This window comes from Tachypleus tridentatus, chromosome 6, assembly GCF_004210375.1.
Source record: "Tachypleus tridentatus isolate NWPU-2018 chromosome 6, ASM421037v1, whole genome shotgun sequence".
NCBI classification, from domain to species: domain Eukaryota; kingdom Metazoa; phylum Arthropoda; class Merostomata; order Xiphosura; family Limulidae; genus Tachypleus; species Tachypleus tridentatus.
In genome coordinates, this window is record NC_134830.1 from 126,876,794 (window position 1) to 126,898,522 (window position 21,729).

General features: G+C 33.4%; 1 protein-coding gene across 1 annotated transcript in view; it reads right to left on the reverse strand.

Moving 5' to 3' along the window:
* Positions 1-2,406: 2,406 nt before the first annotated feature.
* The window catches only part of LOC143253607 (matrix metalloproteinase-21-like), a 40,936-nt gene continuing 21,613 nt past the window's right edge, over positions 2,407-21,729 (reverse strand). The window contains exons 5-9 of the mRNA XM_076507724.1: positions 21,018-21,195; positions 14,450-14,743; positions 11,290-11,532; positions 9,228-9,406; positions 2,407-5,855 (exon numbers count right to left, since the gene is read on the reverse strand). Of these exons, the coding sequence (XP_076363839.1) occupies positions 5,571-5,855; positions 9,228-9,406; positions 11,290-11,532; positions 14,450-14,743; positions 21,018-21,195 (1,179 nt within the window). The 3' untranslated portion in view covers positions 2,407-5,570. The remainder of the gene's footprint in view (positions 5,856-9,227; positions 9,407-11,289; positions 11,533-14,449; positions 14,744-21,017; positions 21,196-21,729) is intronic.

Consider the following 21,729-nt stretch of genomic DNA (forward strand, 5'->3'; position numbering starts at 1 on the left):
CTTAACACATAAATATGATGTGCAATAAATTAAGACCTATTACAGCAAAAGTAAGAATACAGGAAATTTTACCAATTAATATAAAAATAATTTATGTATATTTAGCAGAATCTGGTATACATTATGGAATGACAATATGTGGTTCAACAAGTAGCATTAATTTTAAAAAATAAATATAATTCAAAAATGAATACTTAAATGATAATCTTAAACAAAACTGATGAACTTAATATCAATGATATATTAACAGATGTGATGATAAGGAATCAGTTATTCGATGTAAATGCATTTTGTAAATACATAATAATTTTGAATTCATAATATAGTTAAATCCTAAAGTACTAAAATCATATGTATAATATTAAAATATTAGAAAATACGTATTCTGATATTCCAAATTACAGTAATAACTATGGAACGAAAGTAAAATAATATAAAATACCAAATATAATGAACCAACTTCCCACGTTTTTCTGGAATATAAATACAGCTGTAGAGTTAAAAGATTAGTGATTAACTGGTGTTCATAGACAAACTTATTAATAGTAATTGAATGGCACTTTATTCATATAGGATTAATATTATCATTTATTTAACTTTTTATTATGTATATGACTTCTTATTAGTGATAAAGGTGCTATAGCATTATATGATACTATGTTTTTGTGTTATGTTCAATAAGTTGTTGATTTCATATATGGGTTAATATAAAATGATGATTAAGATAAACTTCTAATACCAATTTCGCCCTTTTGTGTTTTGTTTACATTCAGCAATTTTTGTTACAGTTATTAAGGCGTTTTCCACAAATAAGATTAAGCTTCATGGAAACTTTCTTCTTTTTATGTTATTATTTTATTGATATGTACATATTGTATGTAACAAAAAGAAGTCTAAAATAATAATAAGATATTTAACTGTGAAAAGAATCAGATGACAATAAAAGTGAAAATGAACCAGGACAATCATTGTAGAATTTACAGCTGAAAAACTGGACGGATTTGAATCCAGTAGTTTTAGGTTTGTAAGCTGCCCATTTCATTTACAAAATGTTCAGAATAGGGATGAATGTAACATTATGTAAGATGGGTTGTATTTTCATTAAGTATCAAAAGATACATCAAAAATCATAGAAGTTGACAATCAGACTAGATCACAATTGTCACGGGCCTTCTCCTGTGGTCATCATTTTTAGCAGTTATTCTACACAATGAATTTTGCCTACCATGACAACCCAACCAAATATCATTTGCTCACCTTAGCAGAGTAAAAAAGCCTATAAATCCTACTAAATACATAGTGATCTCAACAACAGACATGCTGATGAGGAAAAAATCCATTATCATTTTTATGAGCACTGCTGTCTTCCTGGAAGAAACACTTAAGTACCTGGGGGTAACCTTTTACAGGTAACTCGAATAAGAAGCCTTAAGCAAGCTCTTCTTTGGATTGCTGAAAGCAATGAACTGCAAATAGACAGTGTCACCAACATGTTATTTACGACTGAACCACAATCACCTCTACATAAAATTCAGGGTGATTTGTCTCCAAATAGATAGCAAAAACGCAATGTAACTATATGGTGAGACCATTACCTGAATACATATGTCAGGCTATGCAGATGTAAAACTAAACGACAGCTTCTTTATCAAATCCTGCACAATTTTATAGACAGAAAACTGACCATCTCTGCACTAGTAAGGGAAAGTCAGCAAACATCAACATATTTCTCAACACCTAATTCACCATTCAGAGCGATATAAACTTCTGGAAGATAATATATGATATTGTGTAACAAGAAAAACATGGAGGAAGCAATAGAACAGTATTTAGCCAGAAGGTCACAAATAACGTCAGTAAAATAATTGTCTTCTGTCTCCTGCATGACAGCCGACATGTTGATACAAACTCTGAGATTGTCAATCAATACTCCAACAAATTCTGTATTGTGCTCAATGTAGGAATTGAAATCAAATATTTAACGCTGAGCCATCAAGTGGACCAAACACAAATGGAATATTCTGAGTAAAAAAGACGAAAGTTAAATCTAACGTTTTACTTGAAATATAATTAAGATTATAAAGATTTTTGAATGTTCTATGAATGTCGACGAAGAAATCTAAAAAAAAGAATAAATAGTTAAGTGAGTGATGCTAAAATTACGTATCATATGATTGTGATGGATTGCTAGTGCTCCAAGATGGAATATTAAAATATACAAACCGTCTTATATTGGTTACATAAAACAAAATGCTTTGCAAATTAAATAAAAAATGAACTAAATAAATATTCATTATAAAGCATGTCCATGTGTTGTATTATGGCTATTTCCATGGAGTATTAAATATTTGGGAAAAATCATTGTACAAATATGCCAAGAATAAGAAAAACACAAAACGCTGATAATTTCTACAAAAACTAACATTTATTCAGTAATCTACTGTACAAAAATAAAGTCAGTAAATATCCAAAACCAGTTAGTTGAAGTTTAAAACAACTCGTGCTAAAACCTTTTAAAAATCTTACAGTTTGTGATAAGAAAAGCACAACTTGTACTAAAAATATACAATCTAGCTTAAACAAATGCAATGATGATCAAGTTAATCGTGAAAAATTTCTATTTATAATTACTAGAAACTAGGTAAAAACTATAATATACATTATTGAATACATCAAAATCAGAAGGAACTACAGCTAAATATTGTGGATAAGTTGGCAAATGTTGCTATAAGCAACAACAAATAATGAATCCATAGGCCATAGAGACAAAAAGAACACAAGAAGTCAGTCAAAACGTGACAAAAAGTACTGGCTAAGAGCTTGTAAAATTATTAAGAAGTTACAAAATTTTACTTTTAATTTTTAGAATATATATCTTCAAGATTTTATATATTAATTAAATTATACAGCAAAAGAGCGATAATCGATATACTTAGTGTAGTCTTTGAGTTTTTCCTGTCTCTGTGGCTATGGAATCAACAAGGTAAAATAATTTTGTTAGGGAAGACTTTTAGTTTCAAATAATCAGGAAAATAAACTCCAATTACACAAACTATAAAAATCCATTCATTCTATCATACATTCAAGCATCGTCACAATCATTTCTAAAGAATCATGCACAAAATATTTTGCTAACGTAGAATAAAAACAATAGAGATTATAATTTTCATTATGAATTTTTAACTGAAACATTTCAAGTTGCAAACAATAATGCATCAAATTTGTAACCACATTTTTATGTTTGATACCACAGCTAACATTGTTTTTGTTATTATAAGGCTAGTTAAAAGTTACAGTACCATGGAAAACGCGTTTTCATTTCTTTAAGATTAAATTACAAACAACCACATAAAATCATCTTGGAAAAAATTAACTTAATAACGCAAGTTATATAGCCACAGCGTAAATGTTGCTGTGTTGTCTAGTAAAGATATTATATTGAGACATAAGATACAAAGAATACTGACTCAACTAATATTAAATTAAATAAATTAACCAGGTAGTACCTGGTATCGTCGCAAATATACATATGAAGCAAATATATATGGATCCTTTGTGAAGTAAACTGTTTTATTACGATTATTTCATTATGTTCAGAGAATGTATGTTTCATTGTTATTAAGTTATATATATATATATATTACACTGTTATCACAAACTACACGCTTTACTATGCTCAAGGAATATGGGTTCATTAGGTAAGAATTAAATCACCATATGAGACCTTGTATCCTAAATGTCAATATTTTAAGTTCATATAATATGTGTATAATCAAATAATCATTAAACTTATTTTCAAATTATTTAATAAAAGAAAAATGCATTCATCAGTTTCTGGGACTTTTCAGACAGTACTCACGGCAGGATTAACATGTAAAGCACATGAAGTCATGGCTTAGTACTCTTCGTTTTCATGACCATATATTATTATATCAATCGATTAAATTGAATTAAACATTTCGAACCATTGAAAACAAATCCCTTTTAACATCATGATGAAATGTATGATGTACATTCAGTACGAGATCAAATGAAGTTCACAATTTGATCATTTTTTAGACATCATGTTATAGCACGTACATCATTAAATTCACGATTCAGCACTGTGCCTTTTAAAGTTTTTTCTATCGTGACGAATAAAAGTTAGACATGTGAAAATATTCTATTTATATTTTAAAAATAAAATACGCTAAAAGCACTATCAAATATTATTGAAAATAAAACTCAATAGTTATCTAAACGACGTGAAATATTTGTATCTTATTAATTATATTGACGTAAATAGCTTGCATTGTCATTTATCCATAAAGATATTAGATAAAATAATAGAATAAACATCCCTGATTCAACACAATAGATTCATGAGCCCCTGTCCAAACGCCCTCTTTTTGTGACTAGGGGCCACCACGGTAGATCATTTTAATCCGGTGTTCATACTATTAAAACCTCTTTGTCTAGTATACATTATTCAAGATATATTATAACATAGAAATTACGAATTTCAATAAAGAAATTTCATAAATTTACTGTGTTTTTTCTTTTGAACAATTTTCTCTTTGTTATTAATCACATCCATAAAAGGCGTACAAATGTTATATTATGTCAGTTATCCTCCGAAAATAAAATTTGAAATAATTTCATCCATTGATTTCTGTAATCAAAATAATTCAATACAAATAATTTGGAGTTTAAAAAATAACTCACGAGAATCATTTAAGTAACTATCGTTCGTCATTAGAGACTTTTTTATAATTTTCTTATTGAAAAAATATTGCAATATTATGTTTAGCGCTTGGGAATCAAATACTACTACCATTACCAACACTCTATGGAATAAACGATTAAGTTCTGACTTGTAATATGGTATTTCTGTTAACAAAGACAATAAAGCATTTAAATAATAAATGCAAAGTCCAGTAAAAAAAACAACTTAAAATTAGAGAAATGAATGAAACAAAGCAATTCAACAATGATGGTAAAATGATAGAACATCATCACAAGTTTGAATCGTCATATCACTAGCCCTTAAAATTACTAACTAAAGATCATTATTGTTATACGTGGTATTTATTTTAGTACCTTATTGTTTCATGAATATATTTCTAGTGCGACCTCGTCAGAAAGCAACAAATGTAATTACTACAGGCGTCCTCTAGTGTTTTCATATTTAATAACCAGTTTTTATCTTTTTCACGAATAAACAAATGTTCAGTATGTTTTATACCCTTATCATTAAACATACAGATATTTTAGATTACTTACAGAGATTTCTGTCTTAAATTGTTACACCCAGGTAGAGAAAATAATGCTCAGCTTGCTGATATATGGAAAATACAATAATATTAGTTTACTATATTGTCTAATTTTAAAGCGTTAAAAGTATATTTTAAAGCATATTTAGATAATTCAATGGTGTTGGCTTTTAATTACTGAAATGACTAAGTTAATATTAGTACCAGAAAATTCAAGGGAGGTGTTAAGTCTATCATTTTAAAATGTTATTGATATGACGCTAACGAATCTGAAGCACTAAGATATAAAAAAAAATAATTAAAATAATTTATCAGAAGTTACAGTTCTACTTCACAAATGTCATACCACTTTGAAGAAATAGGCCATGGTCCAACAATTTCATTTTTCCGTTTCCTGTCGAGAGGATTAAAAGCCTTGTTTTCCCAGAATAGCTTACCTTTGAAGAAGTACATAGCTCTATTAAAATAAGAGTAATAAATGGCATCCAGATTGGACGGAAGTCTGGATTTTGGCGACGCTGATGGAAATTCCAGTTTAATCTCACGAGGATAACCAGGTAGACAACAGCCTTCTTTTCCTCGCTCAATATCGTAAGCATATACCTGAAACATATAAAGATCGTAATTACTTGTTGCCACATCTTCAGCCAGTAACAACATGAACTTAGCTGTTTGTTCAAACCTGAAGAAAAATATGACACTTTAGTATTTGTGTAGGTAAACAGATATTAAGAAATACATTAAAACCTATTTCAAGATATCAACAGGAAGATCAAATGTGTCAAATGAAGAAGAATATCAAAGAACATGATTAGAGTGATGAGCTGATGGCTGTTTGTTTTGAAATTAAGCACAAAGCTGCACAACGGACTATCTGTGCTCTACCAACCACGGGTATCAAAACCCGCTTTTCAGCGGTGTGAGTCCTCAGACATACGGCTGTGCCACTGAGGGACGTAAACTATTGTTCAAAGGTTTGTGACACTATGCTAATGAGAGTGCACTGTGCTATAGAAGTGCCAGCTAATCTTGTTATTCGGATCAGTACTCAAGACAGAACCCTTGCAGCAAGCACTGAGTGCTGTTAGATGGCTTCTTTCTCTCTGTTCAACTTTTCAAAATTAGAGAAGATATCTAAAGATATCTCTAATTTGGTTATTCAATCCAAGTGTGCAAAAATGTGGCATTGAAATTCAAAATACTAATTCGTGAGTGAAGTTATTTATCGTAAGTAAATGGCCTTACGATTATCGTGCATATCCATGGTTCATGGTCCGTTACTGCAATAACACGTATTGTGCTTTGAGCAGGGGATACTTCATAAGAGTGACGGTCAAATTCCACTATATAATTAAGGTATTTCAATAATCACACGCAAGTGGTGTTGACTAGCTACTTTTCCTCTAGTCTATCAATTCAGAATTAGAGTCGACTAGCGCATATTACACTTGTATAGCCTTGCGCGAATTTCTGAAAGAACAAATTATTTTTTCTCTTTTTCTCCATTCCATCACTGCCTCCCTAAAACCTCAGAATATATCACAAACGTATTAACCGTTGTATATTAAATAACAGCGGCTTTTTAATTTATGTTTTTATTATAAAGCTTAGGTACCCCCCCCCCACAGTGGCACAGCGGCATGTGGACTCCACTGCTGAAAACCGCATGTTTAGATTACATATATCCCATTGTGTAGCTTTGTGATTAATTCCAAACAAACCAAAAGCAATAAAACTTATGATTAATATACTGTTTTGAAGTTGGTTTGAGGATTCATTATGAAAGACAGAAAGAAAATATTTAATTAATTCTTTTTGAAAGGTTATTTTGTCCAAGTTACAAACGTGTGATCACAAGGAGATAGAGGTTCTAAAATTATTTTAAAAAAACGGTTTTTCAGAAAGCCATAATTCAACTTCAACCATGGAAAATGACTGTGATGTGCTAATGCCTGATTGACATATCAGAGGCAGAAATTAGTATGAAGGGCTATTATTCAGAACATAGTTATTATTCAATCTTTCGGCCTGGCATGGTTAGGGCGCTGGACTCGAAATCTGAGGGTCAGGGGTTCGACTCCACACACAATCAAACATGTTTGTCGTTTCAACCGTGATGGGGTGTTATAATATGACGATAAATTACATTATTCGTTGGTAAAATAGCTGCTCAAGATTTGGCGGAGGGTGATAATGACCAGCTGCTCTAGTCTCTATATTAGAAAAGACTAACGTAAACATCTCCCTATGTAGCTTTGTGCGAAATTTAAAAAAACAAACAAATATCAAGCCTTTTCTCCCCGCCAGTCCCGTAGTCATAAAAAGCGTATCAGCTAATTTTGTTTGAAATTTATATTTATAGTATTTTACGAATTTTCAGTATTCTTTTTGGTTGCAGTTAATTAATAATAACAGTTTTTAACTGGAATATTCAACAATGCCATGTTTCACAAAAAGAGGCTGTGTTTAATTGCTGACGTTTAATGATGCGCTGTTTTTTTCATTTCGAATTTTATCTTGGATACCAAGTTGTTGTTTTTTAATGCTTTGTCCAAACGATTGGTTAGTAATATTAGTACAAGTTCCCCAAAACATGTTACTCAATTGAAACAAAAATTAATGAGAGACTTTAAATTGATTTATTTAATTTTTTGTTTCAAGCGTCACACTAATTGATATCTATATAATAATACGTTTATTCGCGGGTCTACTACGGAAAATGGGCTAGAGCATGCGTGTTTAAATGGTAAGGTGCGTTATCATGACAGATAGAAACTGATGATTATAAAGTATAGTAGCAGTACCCACAAGAGATTTCCGCTCAAACTAGTGTCAATGTTACAGTACTACTTATTCAAATACAGGATTTATAGAGTAATTAAAAAGAAAAATTCTAATCGTAGACTTTGAAATCTTGTCATTCTTCTGTCGGTATGCTTTCAAAGCATACACAAAAAGAATTTTACCCAAGAAACTGGTGCAAACGCTTGCCTGGGCCAAAGAGCTAGAAAGCTCAACGAAAAAGTCACTATAACTCCTCTATGAATGAAAAGGTGAAGGTAAATATTCTTTATTAGCCATTTAGTAAAATAACATTAAAAACTTGAAGCTTTCAAAATGTCTGACTTTAGCTAACTTAGAATAACATTAAAAGTTTATTTATACACAGTGTTTAGTACAATATAGCTTAGTCCTAACTAAGCTTATGTGAAAGTATACGATACAGTGTCAGTTTATCCTTTTACCGAACGGAGGCTTAGTATTAGTTAAGGTTGTATAAAGTACGATTTAAATACAATTGGACTTACACATTTTAGTGTCTACGATTTCATTTCGTTTGTATTATTTTACAAATCCTGTATTCAAAGAACTAACACTGCAATAAAGAAATTAATTTGACAGCACACGTTTTACGGGTCTCTGATAGTTTAAACATAAGGTAACTTAAATATGCAGCAATAATGACACAATTGTATTCCTTTTATGTAACATATCATGATTACTTGCATAATTATTTTAATTCCAAATGTTAACTTGAGCTTTATCGATCTGATAAATATATGATTGCATAAGAAAAATATCAGTCAAATAACTTATTTACTGAACTTTCATGTAAATATATATGAAGATAGGATTTGTTTTGTTTTAAATTTCGCGCAAAGCTACACGAGGGCTATCTGCGCAAGCCGTTCCTAATTTAGCAGTGTAAGACAAGAGGGAAGGTAGCTAGACATCACCAAGAACCGCCAACTCTTGGGCAACTCTTTTACCAACGAATAATGGGATTGACCGTCACCTTATAATGCCCCATCAGCTAAAAGGGCAAGCATGTTTGGTGAGACGGGGATTCGAACCCGCGACCCTCAGATTACGAGTCGAACGCCTTAACCAACCTGGCCATGCTAGGCCTATGAAGATAGGAAGAAGATCAAATAAAAGTCCGCAGATGTCACTGTTTTAAAAGTTCACACTTACATACTTTCCCTTGAAAAAATATAAGTTTGAATCTCTTTGATCAAAGAACACAGCATCAATGTTACTGGGAATGCTGGGAAACCTCGATCCAGGGATTCCCCTGAAGTCCTTGGAAATTTCTCTCGGGTAGCCAGAAGCAACTTTGTCTTCAGCACTGTTATATAGGTAATAATGCCGTCCTAAAGGGGGAAAACGTTATGTTACAACTCACTAATTACAGAAACGAAAATAGTATATTCCCCTTCTAGTTTCCACATTATAATAACGTCATAAATGATAAAAACGACACATTTAGGCAGTGATTACCACAACTTATGATGAACCAGAGTACAGGAATAATACAAAATTTAGCAACCATTTCATTCAAAATAAATTACACGTATAAGTACAGCAAATTATGACCTAAATATAATTAAATAAAAGTGAATCTTACAGATTAAATAATCAATTGTTTTAATACAGAACTAAAAATGACTGAAAGGTAATAGTGTTTGTTTATGGTCAAGCTTTTGTATTGTGCCTACCACAGATATCGAAATCAAATTATTAGCGTTTTATATCCTTAGACATACCATATATCAACTGTCTAACACTGAGTAACCACTTTATTGGGGTTCCGTATAATATAGGATTGAACCAATTTTCACTGCGGAAATGTAGTATCGTGTGGTTGATTTGATCGACAACAACTTTCGGAAACAGTTTGAGGAAACATGATAAATCAGCTTCATTCATTAATTGTTCCTACTTTTCTGTCTAAACACCATGGAATTAAGAGCCAGGCGTTTTTAAGTGTCCATTTTTCAACTGGAACATGCTGGGGTAAAACAAAGTATGATTTATACAGTTCTTGAAAATATAACAACTGAAAACCTTATGTCAAACATCTAGCACTTAGATTACATTCTGTCATATTTTTCCATCTTAATGAAGAGTACTACAGTTGTTCACATGTGCTCTCCTTTTAACATTAAAGGAAATAAGAAAATTGTTATATGACATCTGACAATCAGTCTTCAAAACGTAGAGAAATATGGCAGAATGTAGCCCGAGTGCTAGATGTTTGACACAAGGTTTTCAGTTGTTATATTTTCAAGAACTGTATAAATCATATTTATATGAGAACAACTTTCTTCCCAAGCATTTTCCAGCTAAGAAAAGAAAATGGACACTTAAGAATGCCTGGCTCTTACTTCCCTGGTGTTTAGACCGAGAATGTGTTTGTTTGTTTTTGAATTTCGCGCAAAGCTACTCGAGGGCCATTTGTCCTCGCCGTCCCTAATTTAGCAGTGTAAGACTACAGGGAAGGCAACTAATCATCACCACCCACCGCCAATTCTTGTACTTCTCGTTTACCAACGAATAGTGGGATTGACCGTCACGTTATAACGCCCCCATGGCTGAAAAGGCGAGCATGTTTGGTGCGACGGGGATGCGAACCCGCGACTCTCAGATTACGAGTCGCACGCCTTAACCCACCTGGCCATACCGGACCTCCGAGACTGTGAACAATTAATGAATGGAAGCTGATTTATCATGGCTCTTCGATTCTTCTCTGAAAGTTGTTGCTAAATAAACATATTTTGTGTTAAATAAAACAAAATGAGCACTGTTCGACGTCTATTGGATTTATCGTATTTGTCCAATCGTCTTTTGCTTCAGTCTGTCACCAGCGGCTGAAAGAACAGTTTTTTTCCTAATATTAGAGATGTTCACGCCTTTGATTTGCTTTGTTGAGCATAGAAGTCTCTGAACAACAAGTAAAACGAACAGTGTTTGGCTATTTATCAATCCATGAATATAGTGTTCTACAAATGTGAGTGTTTTTAGAGTCATATACTGATCATTCAGGGCATGAAAGCGTAAAACTAAATCTGTTGGACTTTTCTGGAGATCTACTCTCATGATGTTTGGAAAATGTGTAAGATAAGAATGTAATTAAAATCATATGAAAGGACTTGAATAATCGTAGCGCTTTTGAAACACAAAATCCCCTCCTAAAGGACATTTTGAAAGCAAGCGACTGTTAGTTTTATTTCATTTGTCAATTTGAAATACTGACCTTTAAAGAAATATGCGTTGTCCTGTGTGTATGTCCAAACATGAACAAAAGCATCGACATTGTTCGGAATGCCCTTCCATTCTGGTATGATGTTCAAAGGATCACCATATCGCGTCCGGTTGAAACGATTTTCGTACATCCAATATTGATTGGATCGGAAGAAGTAAGTGTTGTAGATGAGGTTACCGTCGGGACGTCGTCGTACCCAGTCAAACACCGTGTCGAAACGACTCTCACAGATCCCTAAACGTTACACATAACAATAGTTCATGAGCAACTGTAGTAAAGGTTTCGGGAAAAGAAGAGCACATAATGCGTCAAAAAAAATCTTGTTACATTCAAATTCAACTGAAAATGTTTTCATTTTCAATATAACTAATCAAAATGCGTATAACTGGTTTAGGTATTTATGAAAAAATGCACAAATAAATAACTGAAACATGTTGTTTTTATTTTTTTGAATTTTGCGCAAAGCTACACGAGAGCTATCTGTCCCTAATCTAATAGGGTAAGACAAGAAGGAAGATAGCTAGTCATTACCACCCACGGCCAACTCTTGGATTGACCGTCACATAATAACGCCCCCACGGCTGAAAGGGCGAGCATGTTTGGTACGACGGGGATTCGATATCGCTCCCTTCAGATTACGAGTCAAACGCCTTAACCCACGTGGCCATACCGGGCCACAATTGAAATATGTAAGATTCAGTTTTTGCAAAACAAAAACCATTTGTTATCAATAGCAAATGCATTTCAGTTAAGTTGTTTCACAGAGAATTAGAACTTTTTTGTTTTAACTTAAATACATATTATTTTGAAATACAGCATTCTGTCACATTCATTTTATTCACACACGAATGAAATTTATTATGTAGCAAAACAAACGTCTGGCAATGGCTGAAAAACATCTAAAAGATATGGATTGTCACTTCTAACTGAAACTTTGCCGGAACATTTTGTAACTAAAATACATGTATAAACTGATATCGTGGACATTAGGTAAAATTAGAACGAAAACTGCAAGATGATATACGTAACCAAATATAACCTGAACTAAAGCTGGTAGATGATATACGTACTCAAATATAACCTGAACCAAAACTGGTAAACCATGTACGCACTCACATACAGTAATGTGAAAAAGTTAGGACACCCTATGAAAGCCTGTGTATTCTTGTAACATTTTTGGATATATAGATATTTAATCTCAATTTTAACAATACTGAAAGATTAAAGGAATATAACTAAACAATTAAAACTGAAGAAAATACTTTTCAAGATCTTCTGTAAATGTAATTCTACAAAAATGCATATTCTAACTGAGGAAAAAGTTAAGACACCCTAACCCCTAATAGCTAGTGTTACCCCTTTGGCTGAAATAATTGCAGTGAGACGCTTCTTGTAGCCATTAACCAGTCTCTGACATCGGTCTGAAGAAAGTTTGCCCCACCCCCCAATGCAGAATTCTTTCAGCTGTGAGATGTTTGAGGGGTTTCTTGCATGTACAACAAATTTCAAGTCACCCCACAGCATCTCAATGGGATTAAGATCTGGGCTTTGACTCGGCCATTCCAGGACTCTCCATTTCTTAGTTTTCAGCCAGTTCTTGATGGATTTACTGGTATGTTTTGGGTCATTGTCGTGTTGCAAGGTCCAGTTCCTTGTTTGTTTGTTTGTTTTGAATTTCGCGCAAAGCTACTCGAGGGCCATCTACGCTAGCCGTCTTTAATTTATCAGTGTAAGACTAGAGGAAAGGCAGCTATTCATCACCACCCACCGCCAACTCTTGGGCTTCTCTTTTACCAACGAATAGTGGGATTAACCGTCACATTATAAGCATGTTTGGCGCGACGGGGATGCGAACCCGCAACCCTCGGATTATGAGTCGAATGCCTCAACACGCTTGGCCATGCCGGGCCAGTCCAGTTCCGCTTCAACTTTAATTTTCTTACAGATGGTCTCACATGATCTTCAAGCACCCTCTGATACACAATAGAATTCATGGTGTATTCTATGACTGTGAGCTGTCCAGGTCCTGCTGCAGCAAAGCAGCCCCGAACCATGACACTTCCACCTCCATGCTTCACAGTTGGTATGAGGTCCTTTTCCTGGAATGCTATATTTGGTTTACGCCAAACATGTCCTCTGTTCTGGTGTCCAAATAATTCAATTTTGGACTCATCTGTCTAAAGAACATTATTTCCGAAGTCCTCGTCTTTGTCCACATTCTCTCTGGCAAACTTCAGCCTGGCCTTGATGTTTCTCTAAGAGAACGAAGGTTTCCTCCTTACATACCTCCCATGCAAGTTAAACTTGTGCAGTCTCTTTCTGATTGTAGAGGCATGCACTTTCCATCAACAGTAGCCAGAGCCTGCTGTAGGTCCCGTGACGACATGAAAGGGTGTTTGGAGACCTCTTTTAGCATCTTGCGGTCTGCTCTCGGGGTGAACTTGCTTGGACGACCAGACCTGGGCATGTTGGCAGTTGTTTTGAAAGCCCTCCGCTTGTTGACTATTTTCCGGACAGTGGAATGGCTGATTTCAAAATATTTTGGGATCCTTTTAAATCCCTTACCAGACTCATAAGCTGCTACAATTTTCTTTCTGAAAGCCTCAGACAGCTCTTTTGCTCTCACCATGGTGCTCACTCTCACTTCAACAGTTAGGAGCACACTAAACTAAATGTCTGAGGTTTAAATCGGGCAAGCCTTATTCAAAATGCTGAGTAACGATCTTCTAATCATGTGCACCTGGTGTGATACACCTGTGTGTGAGTTGAGCCTTTTTAAGTAAGAATAAATGTGGGGGTGTCCTAACTTTTTCCTCAGAATATGCATTTTTGTAGAATTACATTTACAGACGATCTTGAAAAGTCTTTTCTTCAGTTTTAATTGTTTAGTTATATTACTATAATCCCTCACTATTGTTAAAATTGAGATTAAATATCTATATATCAAAAAATGTTACAAGAATACACAGGCTTTCATAGGGTGTCCTAACTTTTTCACATGACTGTATAACCTGAACCAAAACTGGGTAAACGATGTACGCACTCAAATATAACCTGAACCGAAACAGGTAGACGATGTACGCACTCACATATTACATGAACCCAAACGGGTAAACGATGTACGCACTCAAATATAACCTATTCCTCTTACCATACATTTTCTGGACCATTTTACGGTCTTCCCATCCGAGTTCGAAGTTATTGTTAGGAATGACTTTTGAGTAGATGGCGTACATGATGGAGTAATTTCTTGATGTGTGGAACATCCCCAGAGAATGGCCTACTTCGTGGACTGCTACTTTAATGAGATTAATTCCGTGCTCTGAACCCAGAGTCAGATACTCGTCGTCATCCACATGAATTTCCGTATTACCGGTTAATTTGATTGTATGAGCAAGTTGGCCACCGAATCCGTCAAAATGGTTAGGGCAGTTCAAATGTTCTCCTTTAAATAAAAGATGTTTATACAGTCAGTATGGTTTAATGTATTATACACTTCAAGTTTAACCTGATATTGTTTATAAAATCAACACCAAATGACAGTAACAAAAACAATTTTTACGTGCATTAGATTTATTCTGATATACAATTCCCGAAAGGTATCTCATTGAACAAAACGTTGTCAAAAAATAACTTGTGAAAATTATATGTGAAATGATCAGAACTAACAAAACTATACACTAAACGAGCAGGAATAAAATAAGTCTGTCAGAGTGGAAATCACAGCACAGTGGCTTAAAATTAGTTATATTTTTACATTTATAACTTGATGACACTGTGTTAAAAAAGGGTGCAGTTAATAGTATAGAATCGTAATGTAGTTTCTAACGGTCACCCGATAGTACAGCGGTAAATCTTTCGATTTACAACCCTAAAATCAGGGGTTCGATTCCACTTCTGAGCTCAGTGTGCTTTTGCTATAAGAAAATGCATTTTCTAATGAAAAAATTAAGTTATTTTTAACTTATGTTTCTATGCAACTGAATATTAGCTACTAACACACAATACTGTATTATGCTTATATAACAAACTTACCCCTGAACTGCAATTTTTTTCCCTTCTTCCCCATGGTACATAATAGTTTCGTTTCTTTCTTAACGGTTAGAGAAAAAAAATTATGACAAAAAGGATGTTCATCGCAGAAATAACACACATACTTGGTTTAACCTTATGACCTTTAATATTAAACGTAATACGAATCAGTTTACCCGATCCTTTTTCTCACCCTCCGTAAGGTTAAGGGGAGGACGTTTTTTCACTGATGTAATTTGCAATTTGGGGCTTGGTCTCAATTAGTCCAAACTGTCACCGCATAGTTAATTGAGCAAATACGATGTTTCCGGCCTAGTTCAAAGCAGGCTAGATTGTCAGTAATCGCAAAATAAAAGAGCGGGCCTATCTCTGTGTTCCTAAGAACGAGAGTTAGCGGTTAATTACGTCACTCATTTGATATATTTTCTAGTTTTTAGAATGAAATAAGGAGATGGCAGATCTTGAAACATAGAGTATTAAACCCCCCAATTTGCACCTGTACGATATTAAAATAATCCGAATATACTGCCTTACAAGAGATATACGTGCCTAGTTAATATTATATTTAAAAAAATCAATATTGAAAGCAATAAACTATGATTATATATTTCAGAATTTATAAAACCATGGTTTCAAAGTTTGTTTGTTTTTATTTCGCGCAAAACTACACGAGGGTCATCTGCGCTAGCCGTCCCTAATTTAGCAGTGTAAGACTAGAGGGAAGGCAGCTAGTCATCATCACCCACCGTCAACTCTTGGACTATTCTTTTACAAATGAATAGTGGGATTGACCGTCGAATTATAATGCCCCACAGCTAAAAGGGATAGCATGTTTGGTGTGACGAGGATTGCGAGTCGAGGGCTTTGACCTCCTGGCCATGCCGGCCCTGGTTTCAACGTATAATGTGTGATAGAAGTGCTGTGAACATAAACGCATAACACATCATGAGAGGCATAAGATCTAACCTGTTGCAGATAACGCATCATGGTGGATATATACTGTGTATCGTAAAGAGTCAAAATATACATATATAAAATCACACAGAAGATCTAAGACAAAGTTTAGGGGAAAAATAGATATCATAGGAATATAACCTATAATATGGCATAGTGTTTCTGGCCTGAACCTTTCTTCAGGTTATATTTGTTAAAGTCCTATATAGATAACAAATTCGAACATAACTTGCTGCACATTGATGAGACTGATCACAAAATTAATGACAGATTTCGCAAGCACGCACGACACAATAAATCGTAATGTTGATTTATCAGTCTCAAGACACATTTCCTGAAAATGAACACAACGTGTCACCTTTCGTGCTTGTTGTTCTAAGTTCTACACCAACAAACCGTTATTTTGCACGAAAGCGAAGAACAATGTCTTGTCAATACTCTAGGTACAATTTATACACTTGGTTTAAACGTGTAGTTTTTTTGTAACTTTCATTTGGCATCTACAACATTTGATTCACCAGTATTCTTACATCACAGTTCGAACCATGTTCTATTATTGTTATCTTTTCTAGAGATATTCAATATGTTATGTATATACGACTTTAAAAAAAAATCACATTGTGCCAAATTAAAGATTTCGTAGATTTTATTACCATCGTACCTGATGTTTTGTTTTCTCTATATTATATGCTGTACTATCGTGGAATTATCAGTATTTGTCTATCTAAAAATTGAATATGATTGTCGAAGAACCTTGGTAAACATTGGATTTCAAAACTCTGTTTCTTTAAATGTGTGATTTAGACTCAACAATAAAACAAAACGTCTATGTTTAAAGAGCGAAACCTTCTAACATCAAACCTTCACACGTCCAAATACAAGGTAGTAGAGTTTTCAGAAGTACCTATCAAAACTAATATGTAACCTACGATGTGAATTTTTGTCGACTTGATAGCACTGAAGAGAAACTAATATTTTTGACACGATAATTAAATTCAGAAATTGAACAAAGTTTGGATTATTAAGAGATAAAACAAATTACGATAGTTGTGCCAGCACCAACACAACAAACAGTTGGTAACGGTTGTCAAACAAACAAGTTAATAGGACTTCACCAATTATTCTATGAATCTTGTATATTTTTTGACGAGTATTACCGATTAATTTCTTTTCATGAGAACATGACCTTTGAATGTTGGAAGATGAAATGGACATATAATGATTATAATTTGTAATTTAGCAGAATTAAAGATATTAAACAGTCATATTATAAAAGTAAGTTAAGATATCACAGTAGAAGCTTATAAATATATCTTTTGTCTTCATATTCATATGGAACCTCTCAATAAAACATACAAGCTATTAAGGGAAAGCATTCATATTGATCGGTTAATATGGAACACTGTTAATGCTATTGTAACATTTGTTGACAGGGGTTTGAAAAAAAAATTCATATTTTTCATACTAATATAAAGTTCAAGGAAAGAAAAATGATTTTGCTGGTGTCAAACGTGTGCTAGAATTTCAGACATTGAAAGAAAACTACAAGATATTCCCCGCTAGTACAGCAGTAAGTCTACGGATTTACAACGCTAAAATGAGGGGTTCGATTCCCCTTGATGTGCTCAGCAGAAAAAAACTAGCCCTATCTTTCAAGATGTAAATTTCTTAGAGAACATCAATAACATAGCAATAACATCTATGAAATAAACAAAACAACACAAATGATCTTGACAAGCTATAAGAAACGGTCCACAAACACATTGTATGTCACTCTTATATATACATAAACGGATTTACAACGCTATCATTCTATTATCTCGCTTAGAAGATGTGCCAAACACACACTCATAAACTATCATCTTATCTCGCATGTGCCAAAAGTCACTGAAGGCTTGAAATAGTAATATTAGTTTCTATCACGGTCCTTGTCATAGTATGGTGTTTGTGTCATCAATATTTTTGCTTATATGATCTGAAAGGCCATCTGAACTATTGTCATCTTTGTTCTCGTCATCATCTGTTCGAAAGCGTTTCACATTGCAGTTTTATTCTCCAGGACCATAGAGTCAATCTGAATAAAACTAAATAGGGGTATTCCTTGAATTTTTCTATTTCAGATTTTGTTTTTAATGATAACCTGACATCAAACATGACCACTACGGTGGGAAGTTTTTCAAATTTTGCAAAAAAATATCTTAGAATTATTGTGCAATTGTTAGAGCGCTGCAATTTTTAAAAAAGTACCATGCTTATTTTTGTACAATTAGTGTTTGCCAAATTTCAGATGTAGTTTTCATCATATTTACTGACAAAAATAATCATTTGCAATGTTTTTACTACCAAGTCTCGAATATGGTGCGAATCTTTCAAAAACTTCCAAATATAAAGTTTTGTAGATGATATACAGGAAGTTGTTACTATTATATAATAATATATATATATATATATATATACTAATTTAAGAATGCAATTACATGTGACAATAATCTTCGTCAAACTAAATGGTGAATTGAAATCTGTATTTGAGAAGCATTTAAGTCTTAACGTATTTTTATTCATTTCCAGTCTTTAATTAACCTATTGAAAATGAAAAAGATCGTGAGAGATAATATTATGGAAACATATCAGAATACGGGTTTTGTCAATATTTTACATATTATATGCAAAAAAACAAAAACGAAACTACTTTTTCCTCCATAAGACAGGAAAGAAAGGTAGATTGAAAATGTGTTAAGATCCTGATATATGTGTTAGTGTGTTTTTCTTTTAGCAAAGCCACATCGGGTTATTTGGTGTGTCCACTGAGAGAATCCTGACATAAATGTTTGTCAGCGGTAGAGAAAATGCTATTGTAGTCACATGTTCTACAAATCAGTGGATTACCTTGTAGAATATTTTTTCAGCTTGAATATTGAGTAAGCAGTCATTTTTCTGTATTTATTTAAAAAACAAGATGGACTACAACTTATTAAAGAGGTTCGATAAGAACTAAAAATTCACATACGTCAAATAGATCCATCTTATCAACTAAACAAACAAAAAGTATTCTTAGTAAAACAGAAATTTAAAAAGCAGCATCAACCACAAGTTATTTAGCAACGTTATGTTTGAAGGACGTTTCGGTATTCTTCAAAATCTTGTTGAAACTGGACTGCTAGCAAGATTGCCATGATTAATACAAATTAAGAGGTACATCTTTAAACCTAACTGTTTATGATTTCACTTGCTCTCAAACGCACTTCAAAGGGTTTGTGAATCTCTGTGACAAGAATATGCTATTTCCATTCTTATATATAACAATATGAAATTAACAACTTTCTGTCAGGAGTTTGTCTCTGTTTTCACAGATATTTTCTGATGTGAGTTCTCTCTATTATTTTTGGTTGTTCAACATTTTAATGCATGTCTTCTATTAAAGTTTAATTGTATATAAAGTGCTGTAGTCATTGAATCATTGAAATGCTTTATTTGTTGCACAGAAGAAAAAACTAGTTACCAGAAATAACAATCGTCAGTTATATGTCTTATTAGCCAGAATAATAGCAACAATCTTTTTTTTTCAAATCTCGTTCGTAGCTTTTTATACTTTTTAAACTATCAAAGATAGTTGCCAAAAAGTCTGAATTTAAATGAATCTGTAAAACTACTATTCTCCAACTTTGCTCATACTCTTGTTTGAAGTGTAACGCCTATTTTAGCCATTTTGGTCTAACTAAACCCCTTCAGTTGTATGGCATGAAAAGCTACATATCCAAGGACATCGTGCTAATGTATCTCACAGTTCTGGCGATAATATTCTGTAAAGTCGAGTAATTCGGCAACATCTCCAATATACTTGACTATTTCTATTATCAACATTACTAGTTTCATGTACCTCTGCAAGGCTTCCATACAACTCCTATTGAAGCATGCATTTTTGCCTCAGTATTTTTAATCAAGTAGCCTTCACAAGCCAAATTTTGATTTCTACACGTTTATTCTGTAGTACTTCTATTTTAAAAGTAGTAAGTGTAATTACCACACTACTACTGGTAATAATATGACTTCCTGGCCTTTTATGGGTATTATGTTCATGGGATATTGTTTGATTGTTAGATACCAATAAACCAAAGTGTATACTGTCAAAACATGACTGTATTCTGGCGTTGTGAATTTTAATTTGATAGAAGAGGAATAATTCCAAGATATTTGGATTTATACCAATATTATTCATTATTCCTATGCATATTTTCCAATATTTATAGAATATTCACTTCAGTTGAGTTAAACAGTTCCAGATAAATCGATACAAAAGAAATATATTGTACACTGTCCAACGTTTTTGTTTTTTCGGGGGGCTCTCATTTTTGTAGTTTGAAATGATATTTAGATTCCAAGCTTCTTACAGAGGCAATTTTTCAAATAAATTATTATTTTTATAGATCGACACATTATAGCTGTCGCACCTTCATAAAATGTGGAGTTATGGCTATAATGCACAAAACAACTTGCCGTTTGAGGTCTGGAAACCAAATAAAAATGGCAGGAACAATCAGGATGTCTCTACTATCTCCTGAGCTTGAGCATTTCTTTGACAGTTTTCAGAAAACTTTACTTTGCCAATAGAAAAGCAAGTAAATCAGGGAGTGAAAAGCACAATATTTATATAATAGAAGAAAGGTCTTTATATGTCACAAAGTTTAGAGAGGGTTGGGATTCGTATATATACAAAATACGTGAAAACTACCAACCTCGCCCAAATGCGATCAAAATATCAACGTCATCGACTCGAGAACGCGTGTCTTCTTGAAACAGCAGAGGGATCACCTCACCCCACATTCGAAAAGCCAGAGCAAAGGCTTTCCTCTGTGTGTTTATTGTAAGCTGGTTACTGTAAGCAGACTCCACTAGACGCCATGTGACCAGTTCCTAAAGCATCAATAGGATCTGTAAGTCGAAGATCTAACAATATGTTTAGGTACTGATACTATTTCAAATACATTAGCGATGAAATTTATGCAAATAAAATAATAAAGTAAAATAATTAAAAAGGTTACAAATCAATGATCTTAAGTTTATAAATAATATCTTGAAAAACAGATGATAACGTGTGAAAATCAAATATAGAAGTTTTGAAAAAAGAAAAAACAATAATAAAATGTGAGGAAAAAATTGAGGTGATAAGAACATTTAAGTATATGTATTGCATTTTTAAAGTGACAGTTGGTCAACATCGCCCATCAGTGATCTGATGAGAACAGCAGGCCAAAGGTTTGTTTGTTTGTTTTGTTTGTTTTGAATTTCGCACAAAGCTACTCGAGGGGTATCTGTGCTAGCCGTCCCTAATTTAGCAGTGTGAGACTAGAGGGAAGGCATCTAGTCATCACCACCCACCGCCAACTCTTGGGCTACTCTTTTACCAACGAATAGTGGGATTGACCGTCACATTATAACGCCCCCACG